At 45.1% G+C, this 15,719-nt stretch overlaps 2 protein-coding genes and 1 non-coding gene across 17 annotated transcripts in view; 1 reads left to right on the forward strand and 2 right to left on the reverse strand.

Moving 5' to 3' along the window:
- Nucleotides 1-1,554, reverse strand: part of LOC123772715 (resuscitation-promoting factor RpfA-like) — a 2,841-nt gene extending 1,287 nt beyond the window's left edge. Inside the window, exon 1 of the mRNA XM_069324781.1 lies at nucleotides 1,547-1,554. Coding sequence (XP_069180882.1) covers nucleotides 1,547-1,554 — 8 coding nt within the window. The remainder of the gene's footprint in view (nucleotides 1-1,546) is intronic.
- Nucleotides 1,555-10,461: 8,907 nt separating this feature from the next.
- Nucleotides 10,462-10,532, reverse strand: TRNAG-GCC (transfer RNA glycine (anticodon GCC)). Its single transcript has one exon. It is a non-coding gene; the product is annotated as a tRNA-Gly (tRNA).
- A 4,501-nt stretch (nucleotides 10,533-15,033) lies between these two features.
- Mrgn1 (Mahogunin ring finger 1) overlaps nucleotides 15,034-15,719 on the forward strand; it is a 153,430-nt gene continuing 152,744 nt past the window's right edge. For 8 of the 15 annotated variants that reach the window (XR_011228479.1, XM_045763022.2, XM_069324531.1 and 5 more), the window contains exon 1: nucleotides 15,036-15,279. Coding sequence is in view for 13 of the 15 variants with exons in the window: in XM_045763022.2 (XP_045618978.2) it covers nucleotides 15,192-15,279 (88 nt within the window). In the remaining 2 variants the exon portion in view is untranslated. Of the gene's footprint in view, nucleotides 15,280-15,719 lie in introns of all 15 variants that reach the window. The other 7 variants (XR_011228478.1, XM_045763015.2, XM_069324529.1 and 4 more) reach the window with 3 other exon arrangements.

The following is a 15,719-nucleotide window of genomic DNA, read 5'->3' on the forward strand; positions in this document are numbered from 1 at the left end:
CCCGGTCCTCGACCAGGCCTCCATCCCCAGGAAGCTGCCCGTGACAGCTGACTAACACCCAGGTACCTATTTTACTGCTAGGTAACAGGGGCATAGGGTGAAAGAAACTCTGCCCATTGTTTCTCGCCGGCGCCTGGAATCGAACCCAGGACCACAGGATCACAAGTCCAGCGTGCTGTCCACTCGGCCGACCGGCTCCCCCAATGACAATTGCTTGAATATATATTACTTGACAATAATTTTGACTCACATAATTAAATATTTTTTTTCTCCCTTCCTATTTATGTTACGATGCTGAGACTTGGACCAGTTGAAGCTCTTTTTATATACAACTAGTCCAAAAAGTTTGTTTGAAATCGAACCCGTTTTCATTTATTGCATATATGTGAATATTTTATAGTTATGCCCCCTAACAACAAAACCATTAGGCTGCCCCACCCCTGAACTTTGACATAGTTGCTATACTAAGATATGTGATGAGGGACCAGCGGAGAGGCGTCGGGTGTAGACCTTAATGTTCTCACTGGGTGTGTGTGGGCGTGACTGAGGGTCAAGCAGGGAGTCAAAGCAAGCATTAAGTAACTCAGAGACCACTGTGCTGTTCAAGGGGGGGGGGGAATACATGGAACAGTTTGGTCTGTACACTTAAGTATCGGCGTCGACTGACTCGGAGAGGAACAAGTGACAATTAAGGGACACCAGGACATTAGGTCAGTGGACAGTCAGCCCGCTAATATGTCACACAGGGGTCAATTAACACACAAGGGGGAGAAGTCAATAGTTTAACCGCTAGTTTATTTAGGTCTTAAAATGAAGTAGCTTAACTATGGTTCCTTAATTGGGGAGCAACAAAATTCATGATGTACATGACAGGGCAAGCTGTCCTCTTACTAAGAACGTCGCTTTTCTCTCGTATGCGTTACATAAGGCCAAGTATGGTCGTACTAAAAAATGGAAGCGGCTGGCGAAAGTGACGTACTGACCCGTTTTCTGTGTTGGGTCCCCAACACAGAAAGAAAGAAAACTAAGACAATCTTGGTAACTTAGGAGAGACCGCTTTAAACCGACCGTCTTCTTGTCGTTGGCAAACCTTAGGAGGACGGACTAGACTGGGACAAGAGCGCAGTACATAAACTCACAATGAACCTCTCCCGATCTGAGGTACTCGATGTTTCTTCCCCAGCGTCTGTGTTGGATATCAGGGCATGGGGTTTGATATCAAGGCACTGTGTTGGATATCAGGGCATGGGGTTTGATATCAAGGCACTGTGTTGGATATCAGGGCATGGGGTTTGATATCAAGGCACTGTGTTGGATATCAGGGCATGGGGTTTGATATCAAGGCACTGTGTTGGATATCAGGGCATGGGGTTTGATATCAGGGTATGATACACTTTCTCAATCTGTGCTTCATCTTGTTGGGCTGCGTGAGGTTCTTGGGGTTCCTTATGAGGAAGATTGGTACTCACGAGCAGATCAACAAGGACGAAGAAACATATCTCACAACATCGTCATCTCCTACGCATTTGACCTGACCTGACCTGACCTGGTCATTCTTAGTCACCATACGAGGAGAGACTTGTCAGTGTCAACAGCTGGACTTGTTGATGCCAGTCAAACGGCAATCAGTATAGGTGCGATATCAGGGCACGGAGTATGATATCACAGCACGGGGTATGATTTCAAGGCACTGTGTTGGATATCAGGGCATGAGGGTATAATATCCGGGCACATTGAGTTTGATATCAGGGGACTGTGTCTGATATCAGGGAAGGGGGTATGATATCATGGCACGGGGTATGATATCATAGCACAGTGTATGATATCAGGGCACGGAGTATGATATCAGGGCACGGGGTATGATATCAGGGCACGGGGTATGATATCAGGGCACGGGGTATGATATCAGGGCACGGAGTATGATATCAGGGCACGGGGTATGATATCATGGCACGGGGTATGATATCATAGCACAGTGTATGATATCAGGGCACGGAGTATGATATCAGGGCACGGAGTATGATATCAGGGCACGGGGTATGATATCAGGGCACGGGGTATGATATCAGGGCTGTACTTAATATCAGAGCGTTGTCATATGAAGGAAATTCCTAGCTGGTGTTGTCATATAACTAATTACGTGTTGCCATTCAGCCTCCCACCTTGTTCAAGATAACACAATGGCCCGTGTACAAGGGGGGATGGTGGCGTGTACAATTACTCTTTTCCTCCTACGGCCTTTTCCGGTGTCCTTAATAGGGGTGAATGGGAGCATATAATAGGGGGTAGAGGAAGAAAAATGCTAGAGATTACCTTCATATAATAATATGTCAGATTAAGGACCTGCCGGAGAAGCTATGCGAGTCAGTGGCTTTACAAGAATGTCAAATATCAGGGCTTAGTACGCTCATAAACCCAATGTACCTTCTTGTATATTATATAAATAAATATAAATAAAACACAAAGAAGGAACAACAGTGACAAGCTCAACAAGCCACAATGTAACACAAACAAGGAACAACAGTGTCAAGCTCAACAAGCCACAATGTAACACAAACAAGGAACAACAGTGTCAAGCTCAACAAGCCACAATGTAACACAAACAAGGAACAACAGTGACAAGCTCAACAAGCCACAATGTAACACAAACAAGGAACAACAGTGTCAAGCTCAACAAGCCACAATGTAACACAAACAAGGAACAACAGTGACAAGCTCAACAAGCCACAATGTAACACAAACAAGGAACAACAGTGTCAAGCTCAACAAGCCACAATGTAACACAAACAAGGAACAACAGTGACAAGCTCAACAAGCCACAATGTAACACAAACAAGGAACAACAGTGTCAAGCTCAACAAGCCACAATGTAACACAAACAAGGAACAACAGTGACAAGCTCAACAAGCCACAATGTAACACAAACAAGGAACAACAGTGACAAGCTCAACAAGCCACAATGTAACACAAACAAGGAACAACAGTGACAAGCTCAACAAGCCACAATGTAACACAAACAAGGAACAACAGTGACAAGCTCAACAAGCCACAATGTAACACAAACAAGGAACAACAGTGACAAGCTCAACAAGCCACAATGTAACACAAACAAGGAACAACAGTGACAAGCTCAACAAGCCACAATGTAACACAAACAAGGAACAACAGTGTCAAGCTCAACAAGCCACAATGTAACACAAACAAGGAACAACAGTGACAAGCTCAACAAGCCACAATGTAACACAAACAAGGAACAACAGTGACAAGCTCAACAAGCCACAATGTAACACAAACAAGGAACAACAGTGACAAGCTCAACAAGCAACAATGTAACACAAACAAGGAACAACAGTGTCAAGCTCAACAAGCCACAATGTAACACAAACAAGGAACAACAGTGACAAGCTCAACAAGCCACAATGTAACACAAACAAGGAACAAACAACAGTGACAAGCTCAACAAGCCACAATGTAACACAAACAAGGAACAAACAACAGTGACAAGCTCAACAAGCCACAATGTAGGACTGAGAACATTCTTCACTCACAGGGTTATAAGCTCACGGAACCACCTACCCGCCGAAGCCGTAAATGACAAGATTCAGCTGAACTTGAAATTCCAGATGAAAAAAAAATCATCATGAAAGAAATTGAGGCACATATGACAAGCCACCGGCTTCCTGTCCCCGTTCATTCACTCGATTGTTAATAAGTTTCAGGTAAATTCAGGTATCTATTTTCCATAATCGCTACAGGAGAGGTATTATGGGTTTTTGAGACTGGGTTCTTGTTTAATGTGCAGGTCTATCAACCTCTGGAGGGTTATTAAGGCCTATCAACCTCTGGAGGGTTATTAAGGTCTATCAACCTCTGGAGGGTTATTAAGGCCTATCAACCTCTGGAGGGTTATTAAGGTCTATCAACCTCTGGAGGGTTATTAAGGCCTATCAACCTCTGGAGGGTTATTAAGGTCTATCAACCTCTGGAGGGTTATTAAGGCCTATCAACCCCTGGAGGGTTATTAAGGCCTATCAACCTCTGGAGGGTTATTAAGGTCTATCAACCTCTGGAGGGTTATTAAGGTCTATCAACCTCTGGAGGGTTATTAAGGCCTATCAACCCCTGGAGGGTTATTAAGGCCTATCAACCTCTGGAGGGTTATTAAGGCCTATCAACCTCTAGAGGGTTATTAAGGCCTATCAACCTCTAGAGGGTTATTAAGGCCTATCAACCTCTGGAGGGTTATTAAGGCCTATCAACCCCTGGAGGGTTATTAAGGCCTATCAACCTCTGGAGGGTTATTAAGGCCTATCAACCTCTGGAGGGTTATTAAGGCCTATCAACCTCTGGAGGGTTATTAAGGTTTATCAACCTCTGGAGGGTTATTAAGGTCTATCAACCTCTGGAGGGTTATTAAGGCCTATCAACCTCTGGAGGGTTATTAAGGCCTATCAACCTCTGGAGGGTTATTAAGGTCTATCAACCCCTGGAGGGTTATTAAGGCCTATCAACCTCTGGAGGGTTATTAAGGCCTATCAACCTCTGGAGGGTTATTAAGGCCTATCAACCTCTGGAGGGTTATTAAGGCCTATCAACCCCTGGAGGGTTATTAAGGCCTATCAACCTCTGGAGGGTTATTAAGGCCTATCAACCTCTGGAGGGTTATTAAGGCCTATCAACCCCTGGAGGGTTATTAAGGCCTATCAACCTCTGGAGGGTTATTAAGGCCTATCAACCTCTGGAGGGTTATTAAGGCCTATCAACCTCTGGAGGGTTATTAAGGCCTATCAACCTCTAGAGGGTTATTAAGGCCTATCAACCTCTGGAGGGTTATTAAGGCCTATCAACCCCTGGAGGGTTATTAAGGCCTATCAACCTCTGGAGGGTTATTAAGGCCTATCAACCCCTGGAGGGTTATTAAGGCCTATCAACCTCTGGAAGGTTATTAAGGCCTATCAACCTCTGGAGGGTTATTAAGGCCTATCAACCCCTGGAGGGTTATTAAGGCCTATCAACCTCTGGAGGGTTATTAAGGCCTATCAACCTCTGGAGTGTTATTAAGGTCTATCAACCTCTGGAGGGTTATTAAGGCCTATCAACCCCTGGAGGGTTATTAAGGCCTATCAACCTCTGGAAGGTTATTAAGGCCTATCAACCTCTGGAGGGTTATTAAGGCCTATCAACCCCTGGAGGGTTATTAAGGCCTATCAACCTCTGGAGGGTTATTAAGGCCTATCAACCTCTGGAGGGTTATTAAGGCCTATCAACCTCTGGAGGATTATTAAGGCCTATCAACCTCTGGAGGGTTATTAAGGTCTATCAACCTCTGGAGGGTTATTAAGGCCTATCAACCTCTGGAGGGTTATTAAGGTCTATCAACCTCTGGAGGGTTATTAAGGCCTATCAACCTCTGGAGGGTTATTAAGGCCTATCAACCTCTGGAGGGTTATTAAGGTTTATCAACCTCTGGAGGGTTATTAAGGCCTATCAACCTCTGGAGGGTTATTAAGGCCTATCAACCTCTGGAGGGTTATTAAGGCCTATCAACCTCTAGAGGGTTATTAAGGTCTATCAACCTCTGGAGGGTTATTAAGGCCTATCAACCTCTGGAGGGTTATTAAGGCCTATCAACCTCTGGAGGGTTATTAAGGTCTATCAACCCCTGGAGGGTTATTAAGGCCTATCAACCTCTGGAGGGTTATTAAGGCCTATCAACCTCTGGAGTGTTATTAAGGCCTATCAACCTCTGGAGGGTTATTAAGGCCTATCAACCCCTGGAGGGTTATTAAGGCCTATCAACCTCTGGAGGGTTATTAAGGCCTATCAACCTCTGGAGGGTTATTAAGGCCTATCAACCCCTGGAGGGTTATTAAGGCCTATCAACCTCTGGAGGATTATTAAGGCCTATCAACCTCTGGAGGGTTATTAAGGCCTATCAACCTCTGGAGGGTTATTAAGGCCAATCAACCTCTGGAGGGTTATTAAGGCCTATCAACCTCTGGAGGGTTATTAAGGCCTATCAACCCCTGGAGGGTTATTAAGGCCTATCAACCTCTGGAGGGTTATTAAGGCCTATCAACCTCTGGAGGGTTATTAAGGCCTATCAACCCCTGGAGGGTTATTAAGGCCTATCAACCTCTGGAGGGTTATTAAGGCCTATCAACCTCTGGAGGGTTATTAAGGCCTATCAACCCCTGGAGGGTTATTAAGGCCTTTCAACCTCTGGAGGGTTATTAAGGCCTATCAACCCCTGGAGGGTTATTAAGGCCTATCAACCTCTGGAGGGTTATTAAGGCTATCAACCCCTGGAGGGTTATTAAGGCCTATCAACCTCTGGAGGGTTATTAAGGCCTATCAACCTCTGGAGGGTTATTAAGGCCTATCAACCCCTGGAGGGTTATTAAGGCCTATCAACCTCTGGAGGGTTATTATGGCCTATCAACCCCTGGAGGGTTATTAAGGCCTATCAACCTCTGGAGGGTTATTAAGGCCTATCAACCTCTGGAGGGTTATTAAGGCCTATCAACCCATGGAGGGTTATTAAGGCCTATCAACCTCTGGAGGGTTATTAAGGCCTATCAACCCCTGGAGGGTTATTAAGGCCTATCAACCTCTGGAGGGTTATTAAGGCCTATAAACCTCTGGAGGGTTATTAAGGCCTATCAACCTCTGGAGGGTTTTTAAGACCTATCAACCTCTGGAGGGTTATTAAGGCCTATAAACCTCTGGAGGGTTATTAGGGCCTATCAACCTCTGGAGGGTTTTTAAGGCCTATCAACCTCTGGAGGGTTATTAAGGTCTATCAACCCCTGGAGGGTTATTAAGGCCTATCAACCTCTGGAGGGTTATTAAGGCCTATCAACCTCTGGAGGGTTATTAAGGCCTATCAACCCCTGGAGGGTTATTAAGGCCTATCAACCTCTGGAGGGTTATTAAGGCCTATCAACCTCTGGAGGGTTATTAAGGCCTATCAACCTCTGGAGGGTTATTAAGGCCTATCATCCTCTGGAGGGTTTTTAAGGCCTATCAACCTCTGGAGGGTTTTTAAGGCCTATCAACCTCTGGAGGGTTATTAAGGCCTATCAACCCCTGGAGGGTTATTAAGGCCTATCAACCTCTGGAGGGTTATTAAGGCCTATCAACCTCTGGAGGGTTATTAAGGCCTATCAACCTCTGGAGGGTTATTAAGGCCTATCATCCTCTGGAGGGTTTTTAAGGCCTATCAACCTCTGGAGGGTTATTAAGGCCTATCAACCTCTGGAGGGTTATTAAGGCCTATCAACCTCTGGAGGGTTATTAAGGCCTATCAACCTCTGGAGGGTTATTAAGGCCTATCAACCTCTGGAGGGTTATTAAGGCCTATCAACCTCTGGAGGGTTATTAAGGCCTATCAACCTCTGGAGGGTTATTAAGGCCTATCAACCTCTGGAGGGTTATTAAGGCCTATCAACCTCTGGAGGGTTATTAAGGCCTATCAACCTCTGGAGGGTTATTAAGGCCTATCAACCTCTGGAGGGTTATTAAGGCCTATCAACCTCTGGAGGGTTATTAAGGCCTATCAACCTCTGGAGGGTTATTAAGGCCTATCAACCTCTGGAGGGTTATTAAGGCCTATCAACCTCTGGAGGGTTATTAAGGCCTATCAACCTCTGGAGGGTTATTAAGGCCTATCAACCTCTGGAGGGTTATTAAGGCCTATCAACCTCTGGAGGGTTATTAAGGCCTATCAACCTCTGGAGGGTTATTAAGGCCTATCAACCTCTGGAGGGTTATTAAGGCCTATCAACCTCTGGAGGGTTATTAAGGCCTATCAACCTCTGGAGGGTTATTAAGGCCTATCAACCTCTGGAGGGTTATTAAGGCCTATCAACCTCTGGAGGGTTATTAAGGCCTATCAACCTCTGGAGGGTTATTAAGGCCTATCAACCTCTGGAGGGTTATTAAGGTCTATCAACCTCTGGAGGGTTATTAAGGCCTATCAACCTCTGGAGGGTTATTAAGGCCTATCAACCTCTGGAGGGTTATTAAGGCCTATCAACCTCTGGAGGGTTATTAATGCCACACCTGTACCGGAAATGTAACAGGAAGTTAAGTTTTTTTAATAATTAATTACAGAGAGAGAGAGGGAGAGATATGAATCACGTGACCCTTGGCACTTGTAAGCAATAGTCACGCGACCCCTGGCGCTTGTAAACAATGGTCACGTGACCCCTGGCGCTTGTAAACAAAGGCCACGTGACCCCTGGCGCTTGTAAACAAAGGTCACGTGACCCCTGGCGCTTGTAAACAAAGGTCACGTGACCCCTGGCGCTTGTAAACAAAGGTCACGTGACCCCTGGCGCTTGTAAACAAAGGTCACGTGACCCCTGGCGCTTGTAAACAAAGGCCACGTGACTCCGGCACTTGTAAACAAAGGTCACGTGACCCCTGGCACTTGTAAGCAATAGTCACGCGACCCCTGGCGCTTGTAAACAATGGTCACGTGACCCCTGGCGCTTGTAAACAAAGGCCACGTGACCCCTGGCGCTTGTAAACAAAGGTCACGTGACCCCTGGCGCTTGTAAACAAAGGTCACGTGACCCCTGGCGCTTGTAAACAAAGGTCACGTGACCCCTGGCGCTTGTAAACAAAGGTCACGTGACCCCTGGCGCTTGTAAACAAAGGCCACGTGACTCCGGCACTTGTAAACAAAGGTCACGTGACCCCTGGCGCTTGTAAACAAAGGCCACGTGACTCCTGGCGCTTGTAAACAATGGTCACGTGACTCCTGGCGCTTGTAAACAATAGTCACGCGACCCATGGCACTTGTAAACAATGGTCACGTGACCCCTGGCACTTGTAAGCAATAGTCACGCGACCCATGGCGCTTGTAAACAATGGTCACGTGACCCCTGGCGCTGTAAACTAAGGTCACGTGACTCCTGGCGCTTGTAAACAAAGGTCACGTGACCCCTGGCGCTGTAAACTAAGGTCACGTGACTCCTGGCGCTTGTAAACAATGGTCACGTGACTCCTGGCGCTTGTAAACAAGGGTCACGTGACTCCTGGCGCTTGTAAACAATGGTCACGTGACCCCTGGCGCTTGTAAACAATGGTCACGTGACCCCTGGCGCTTGTAAACAATGGTCACGGGACCCCTGGCGCTTGTAAACAAAGGTCACGTGACTCCTGGTACTTGTAAACAGTGGTCACGTGACCCCTGGCGCTTGTAAACAATGGTCACGTGACCCCTGGTGCTTGTAAACAATAGTCACGTGACCCCTGGCGATTGTAAACAATAGTCACGTGACCCCTGGCACTTGTAAACAATAGTCACGTGACCCATGGCGCTTGTAAACAATGGTCACGTGACCCTTGGCGCTTGTAAGCAATAGTCACGCGACCCATGGCGCTTGTAAACAATGGTCACGTGACCCCTGGCACTTGTAAGCAATAGTCACGCGACCCATGGCGCTTGTAAACAATGGTCACGTGACCCCTGGCGCTGTAAACTAAGGTCACGTGACTCCTGGCGCTTGTAAACAATGGTCACGTGACCCCTGGTGCTTGTAAACAAAGGTCACGTGACCCCTGGCGCTTGTAAACAATGGTCACGTGACCCCTGGTGCTTGTAAACAAAGGCCACGTGACCCCTGGCGCTTGTAAACAAAGGTCACGTGACCCCTGGCGCTTGTAAACAATGGTCACGTGACCCCTGGTGCTTGTAAACAATGGTCACGTGACCCCTGGTGCTTGTAAACAATGGTCACGTGACCCCTGGCGCTTGTAAACAATGGTCACGTGACCCCTGGTGCTTGTAAACAAAGGCCACGTGACCCCTGGCGCTTGTAAACAAAGGTCACGTGACCCCTGGCGCTTGTAAACAATGGTCACGTGACCCCTGGTGCTTGTAAACAAAGGCCACGTGGGTTATGAAGGCCTTTGTGTTACTTCTGATCTTCTGAAGAAAAGTCTGGATCAACATCCTCCAAACTGTTTAGTATTATAAAAGTTTCGGTGGGTTCCGCCCTGTCATGCGTGGTTTGCAGTGTTGTTAGGTTGTTTACATGTGTAAGGAGGTAAACAATTAATACTGGCCAGATGTAGGCTATCATATGTACCTTGTTTAACATTTTTGTTTAATTGTGAAATTTGTGAAAAGTCATATTTAAACAATATTAACAATTTAACCGATGTACTTAACGAGTCCTAGGCCTAATCTGTGAAACCATATAGCGCGGATTTTATACATGTTTGTACTATACCAGGAATATTACAATATTATTTGCCTATGAATATGACAATATTATCTGTTCCCCTAAGATATCAAAACCTAATCGCTATGCGTGCTAGTGGCTTTACAAGAATGTAAAAGCCTCATCATTACTATGTGCTCTCTTAACCCCCCCCCCCCCCAGTGCACCTTTTTGTATATAAGTATATAAATAAATAAATAGATAAATAAGTACACAATTTAAAATGTGCATCGGCCGGGAATCGAACCCGGGCCTCCCGCGTGGCAGGCGAGAATTCTACCACTGAACCACCGATGCTATGCATAGAGAAGAAGTAAAATGTTATTTATTTTACATAATTTTAACTTTCGTAAATTTATTTGTTTAAGTTATTTATATTTTAAATTATTAATGTATTTATATTTGAACAAATGTAAACCACTTCAAGAATTACATTCAGCGAGTCGCAAGACAGAGATGGGTCAGCGTTCAAAAAGGGCCAAAAGATATATTTATTTTACGTCATCACAATTTAAACAAACCTAAGCTATTCTAACCTAATCTAGCCAGACCAAACCTATTAGATATCATACCATAATCTACTGTATCCAAACTTAATAAAAAAAAATTGTAAAAGGTAGTTTTAATGTAAGTATGTGACGTCACGGGCGTGTCTCCCGAGGACCTTCCTGGACCAACAAAATACCCGAGAAAGCGCAACCTCTCTTTCAGATACTCCGAAAACGCGCAATTATTATAATTATGAATTAATTTAATTGCGTTGATTAATATAATTATAATATTACTAGAAAGAGAACATTATATTACCTTCCAATACATTTATTATGCAAATATCTTTAATGAAAACAAAGTTATAATTATATATTTTACCTGAATTTACCTGAGGGGCCACTATATCTCTAAGGGCCTCGACCAGGAAAGGAAGCCGGCGGCTTGTCAAAGATCCTCTTATAGCTTCGAAGTATTATTTTCCCAAGTGCATGGATGGTGAAGTGAAGTAATGTGGTGACATTTACAGGTTCCTGGGCCCATGAACTATATAGTGCCTCGACCCACAATAATTTGGGTTCCGAGTTCGATTCCCAGACAGGACAGAATTGGATGGGAACATTTTGACCTTTTCTTGACGCCTCTGTTCACCCAGCAGTAAACAGGCACCCTGGAGTTCGTCAGCTGTTGTGGGTTGCAAGGTTCTGGGTTGTAAGGGGCCTGACAGCTGAGTAGACAGCAGTTCAGGATTCGTAGTCCTGAGGTTCCGGGTTCGATCCCCGGTGGAGGCGGAAACAAAATGGGCAGAGTTTCTTTCACCCTGATGCACCTGTTACCTAGGAGTAAATTTATTTTTGTATTTATTTATATATACAAGAGTTGTTACATTCTTGTACAGCCACTAGTACGCGCAGCGTTTCGGGCACTAGGTACTACAGGCTGCTTCCTGCATGGGGATGTGTAATAAAAAGGAGGCCTGGTCGAGGACCGGGCCGCGGGGACGCTAAGACCCGAAATCATCTCAAGATAACCTGCATCCTGGGGGGGGGAGGGTCAAGGAAACTATCAGAGGAAAATGCCAAGCCAATTACGACTATATAGCACTGGGAAGAGGGGTCAGGATAAGAATTTGGGATGGGATGGGATGGGGGGGGGAAGGAATGGTGCCCAACCACTTGGACGGTCGGGGATTGAACGCCGACCTGCATGATGTGAGACCGTCGATATACCGTCCAGCCCAAGTGGTTGGGCAGGGGGGAGGGTCAGTAGATCGCCCTTTTTTTGAGGGGGGGGTGAGAGTTAGAGAGCCCTTGACATAAGACTCAAGTATATACATTAAGTGAGACATTGCTGTTATACCCAGCTGATGGTATGTTTTACGGAGCAGAAAAACAAAACTGCGTGTTGAGCGGTGGCGTCTGTAGGCTTAGAGGAGGTCGTGACCCCTGCTCCCCAACCTCTCATTAATCTAATGGCAGAGGCTACATTTATCTCTGCAATTCTATCCCCAATACTCTACAGATTCAACTCCATCCTCATTATCTCAATCATAGCATTTCTTGGGCATCCTAAGATAATTCTCATGGCTTCATTTTGTACCTTCTCCAACTTGCCCATCCTACCTTTACCAAAACAAGAAATGACAGGTGGAGCATAATCAATAAGAGATCTTACAGTACTCAAGTATAACATTCGTAGCACAGGGACTCCCACTCCCTTTCCACAGCATGCCAAAGCCTTCAGAGGTTGTAATCTCTTCCGACATTGACCCAACAGTCTGTTCATCTCAGCTTCCAAACTCTCATGGGTATATCCAACATATATGCCTAAATATTTATATATATTAACTCTCTCTATATTTTTACCGTTTATTTTCAAAACAATGGGGCTCCGACTTCTACATTCAAACTTAGTTTTGTGTTCATTAACCACCAGTCCCATATGGTGACACAGGTTTCCGAAATTGTCCAACACTGTTTGAACCTTTGAAATATCTTTGCCCTGAAACAAAATATCATCGGCATATATGATCGGAGTTACCCCATTTGAGTATCTCTCAGATGCTATCTTATTCATTAGTACATTAAACAGAGTAGGACTCAGCACTCCTTCCTGAGGTGTGCCGAGTTCAAAAGACCTCACACCTGACATACAACCTTGATACCACACCTGAGCCTTCCTTTCCTAAAGATAATCCCCTATCCAGCGCAATAATCTCCCTTTAACACCAAGACTAGCTAATTCATATAAAATAACCTCTTTGTTGGCTTTATCAAAAGCTCCTTGTGAATCAATATAAATTCTATAATAATCATTTTCATTAGCTAGACATTTAATAATACAGTCAGAGGTACTGTAGAGGTATGTGAGTAGACATTAACATTACTTATGATGATGAAGATGACGATGAGGATGATGTGGTGTTCACAAATGTGGTGATCTCACTGATGTTAACAACTACAGACCTATATCAATCCTGCCAAACTTGTCAAAAATATTTGAAAAACTAATCTACAAGCAGCTTTACTCTTATCTAGCCAAACACAATATACTTAGCTTCAGACCCCCAAAAAGCACTAACGATGCACTTATTAGTATGATTAACTTGATACATACAGCTCTTGATAAAAATGAGTTCCCTATTGGGTTAATTGTGGACCTGCGTAAGGCTTTTGACACTGTCAACCACCAAAACCTTCTTCTTAAATTACAACATTATGGAGTCAGAGGACACTCCCTGCAGTACTTAAAGTCTTACCTTACTGACAGGCTCCAGTATGTTTCTGTGAATAATTCAATTTCTCCCACCCTACCCATCAACATTGGTGTTCCCCAGGGCAGCATACTTGGCCCTCTCCTCTTTCTCATCTACATTAATGACCTTCCTAATGCCTCCCAACACCTCAAACCAATTCTATTTGCAGACGACACAACCTTCATTTACTCCAGTCCTGACCCCCTTGCTCTAAATGCCACAGTGAATACTGAGCTAAATAAAGTCCATCACTGGCTAACTGCCAACAAACTCACCCTTAATATTGACAAAACTTTCTATATTTTGTTTGGCAATAAATCCTCAAATCAAATAAATCTTAGGATTAACAATACCCAAATTTGTAACAAAGTAGATGGCAAATTCCTTGGCGTTGCCATTGACCACAAGCTGAATTTCCAGGGACACATTCTAAATATATCAAAAAAAGTTTCAAAAACTGTTGGCATTCTTTCTAAGATCAGATATTATGTACCACGCCCTGCCCTGGTGACTCTCTATTACTCCCTTATCTATCCATATCTCAACTATGGTATTTGTGCTTGGGGTTCTACTACCCAAAATAATTTACGTCCTCTAATTACTCAACACAAAGCTGCTATCCTTATAAGCTTCCTAGAAGGTTGTAACAGATCCCATGAGCACCACACCAGACACAAATACCTATTTGATATTCCAAGAGTGCGACTTAGTCAAACTAGAAATGCTTTACAAATCAAGGGACCCAGAATGTGGAATGACCTTCCCAATTATGTTAAAGACTGTACCTCTCTCAACCAGTTTAAGATAAAAACTAAATACTACCTAATTAACTCAATGTAACCTACCTCACCCCTACATGTCAACCCATGTCTGCGATTTTAAACAATGCTGTTTGTTGACCAAATTGTATTTTTGTTTTTTTTCTGCCATGTTCCCCCCTTCCTTTTTTCATTTTTTCTTATTTTTTCTCAACACAATTTATACTTTAATCTCAATTAGTATTAAGTTTCAGTCTTAGTGTTTTTCCTGCCCGAAACGCTATGCGTAATAGTGGCTTTAGACATTGTATGTACTAGCTCTATCTATAAATCCATCAACTTTTGTATCTTACCTTGTATGTATGTACCTTACCTGAATAAATATTTGTATTTGTATTTGTATTTTTGTTGTCAGTGCGAGGTATTGATTCACGAACGCCACATAACATATGAACATAGAATACCATGTTACATATTGGTATACAATTTAATATACAATATACGCATGAAACATCGACCTAGAACTCCTATATGAACTCAAGAGTTAGTATGACTGTAGGAGAAGCCCCGAATAATGAGGATGGGGACTTCCGCCACAACACACACAGGCTGCCTGTCCATCATAAACCACCAGAACAAATGCCGAAACCTTTGACAAGCCGTCGGCTTCATGTCCTCGTCGAGGCTACTAAAGACAAGGAGATCCTCAGGCAAAATCCAGTACAAAAACAATAAAATAATAGTAATAATAGTTCACGTCTAATTTAGCTAAGCTACTCATTAATTCAGGCGTTAGGGCAACGTTTTCTATGAAGGAGTCGACCAAGATGTCGGAACAATAGTGTCACCCTCACACCCTCACTCTCCTCACCCTGGCCACCCTCACGCCTCACCCTGGCCACCCTCACCACGGAGAAGCGTAAACACAGTGCCAGAGGACCTGGATGAAGCAGGATGGGGGCCATAACGAGCAGGCAGAACGCTGGCGTCGAGGAGGTGGACATTGGGGTTAATCACGCCTACAAGTACCCCCCTAAGTCGGGTGAGCATCCCCCCCCTACACCCTAGTGGTCTTCCTGGCACCCTAGTGGCCCTCTTGGCACCCCTAGTGGCCCTTCTGGCACCCCTACTACCCTGCCAGGCACCCTACTGCCCTGCCAGGCACCCTACTGCCCTGCCAGGCACCCTACTACCCTGCCAGGCACCCTACTGCCCAGCCAGGCACCCTACTGCCCAGCCAGGCACCCTACTGCCCAGCCAGGCACCCTACTGACCCTACTAGCACCCTACTGCCCTGCCAGGCACCCTACTGCCCTGCCAGGCACCCTACTGCCCTGCCAGGCACCCCTACTGCCCTGCCAGGCACCCTACTGCCCTGCCAGGCACCCTACTGCCCTGCCAGGCACCCTACTGCCCTGCCAGGCACCCTACTGCCCAGCCAGGCACCCTACTGCCCAGCCAGGCACCCTACTGCCCAGCCAG

The sequence above is a fragment of the Procambarus clarkii genome, chromosome 14, assembly GCF_040958095.1.
Source record: "Procambarus clarkii isolate CNS0578487 chromosome 14, FALCON_Pclarkii_2.0, whole genome shotgun sequence".
Lineage (NCBI taxonomy): Eukaryota > Metazoa > Arthropoda > Malacostraca > Decapoda > Cambaridae > Procambarus > Procambarus clarkii.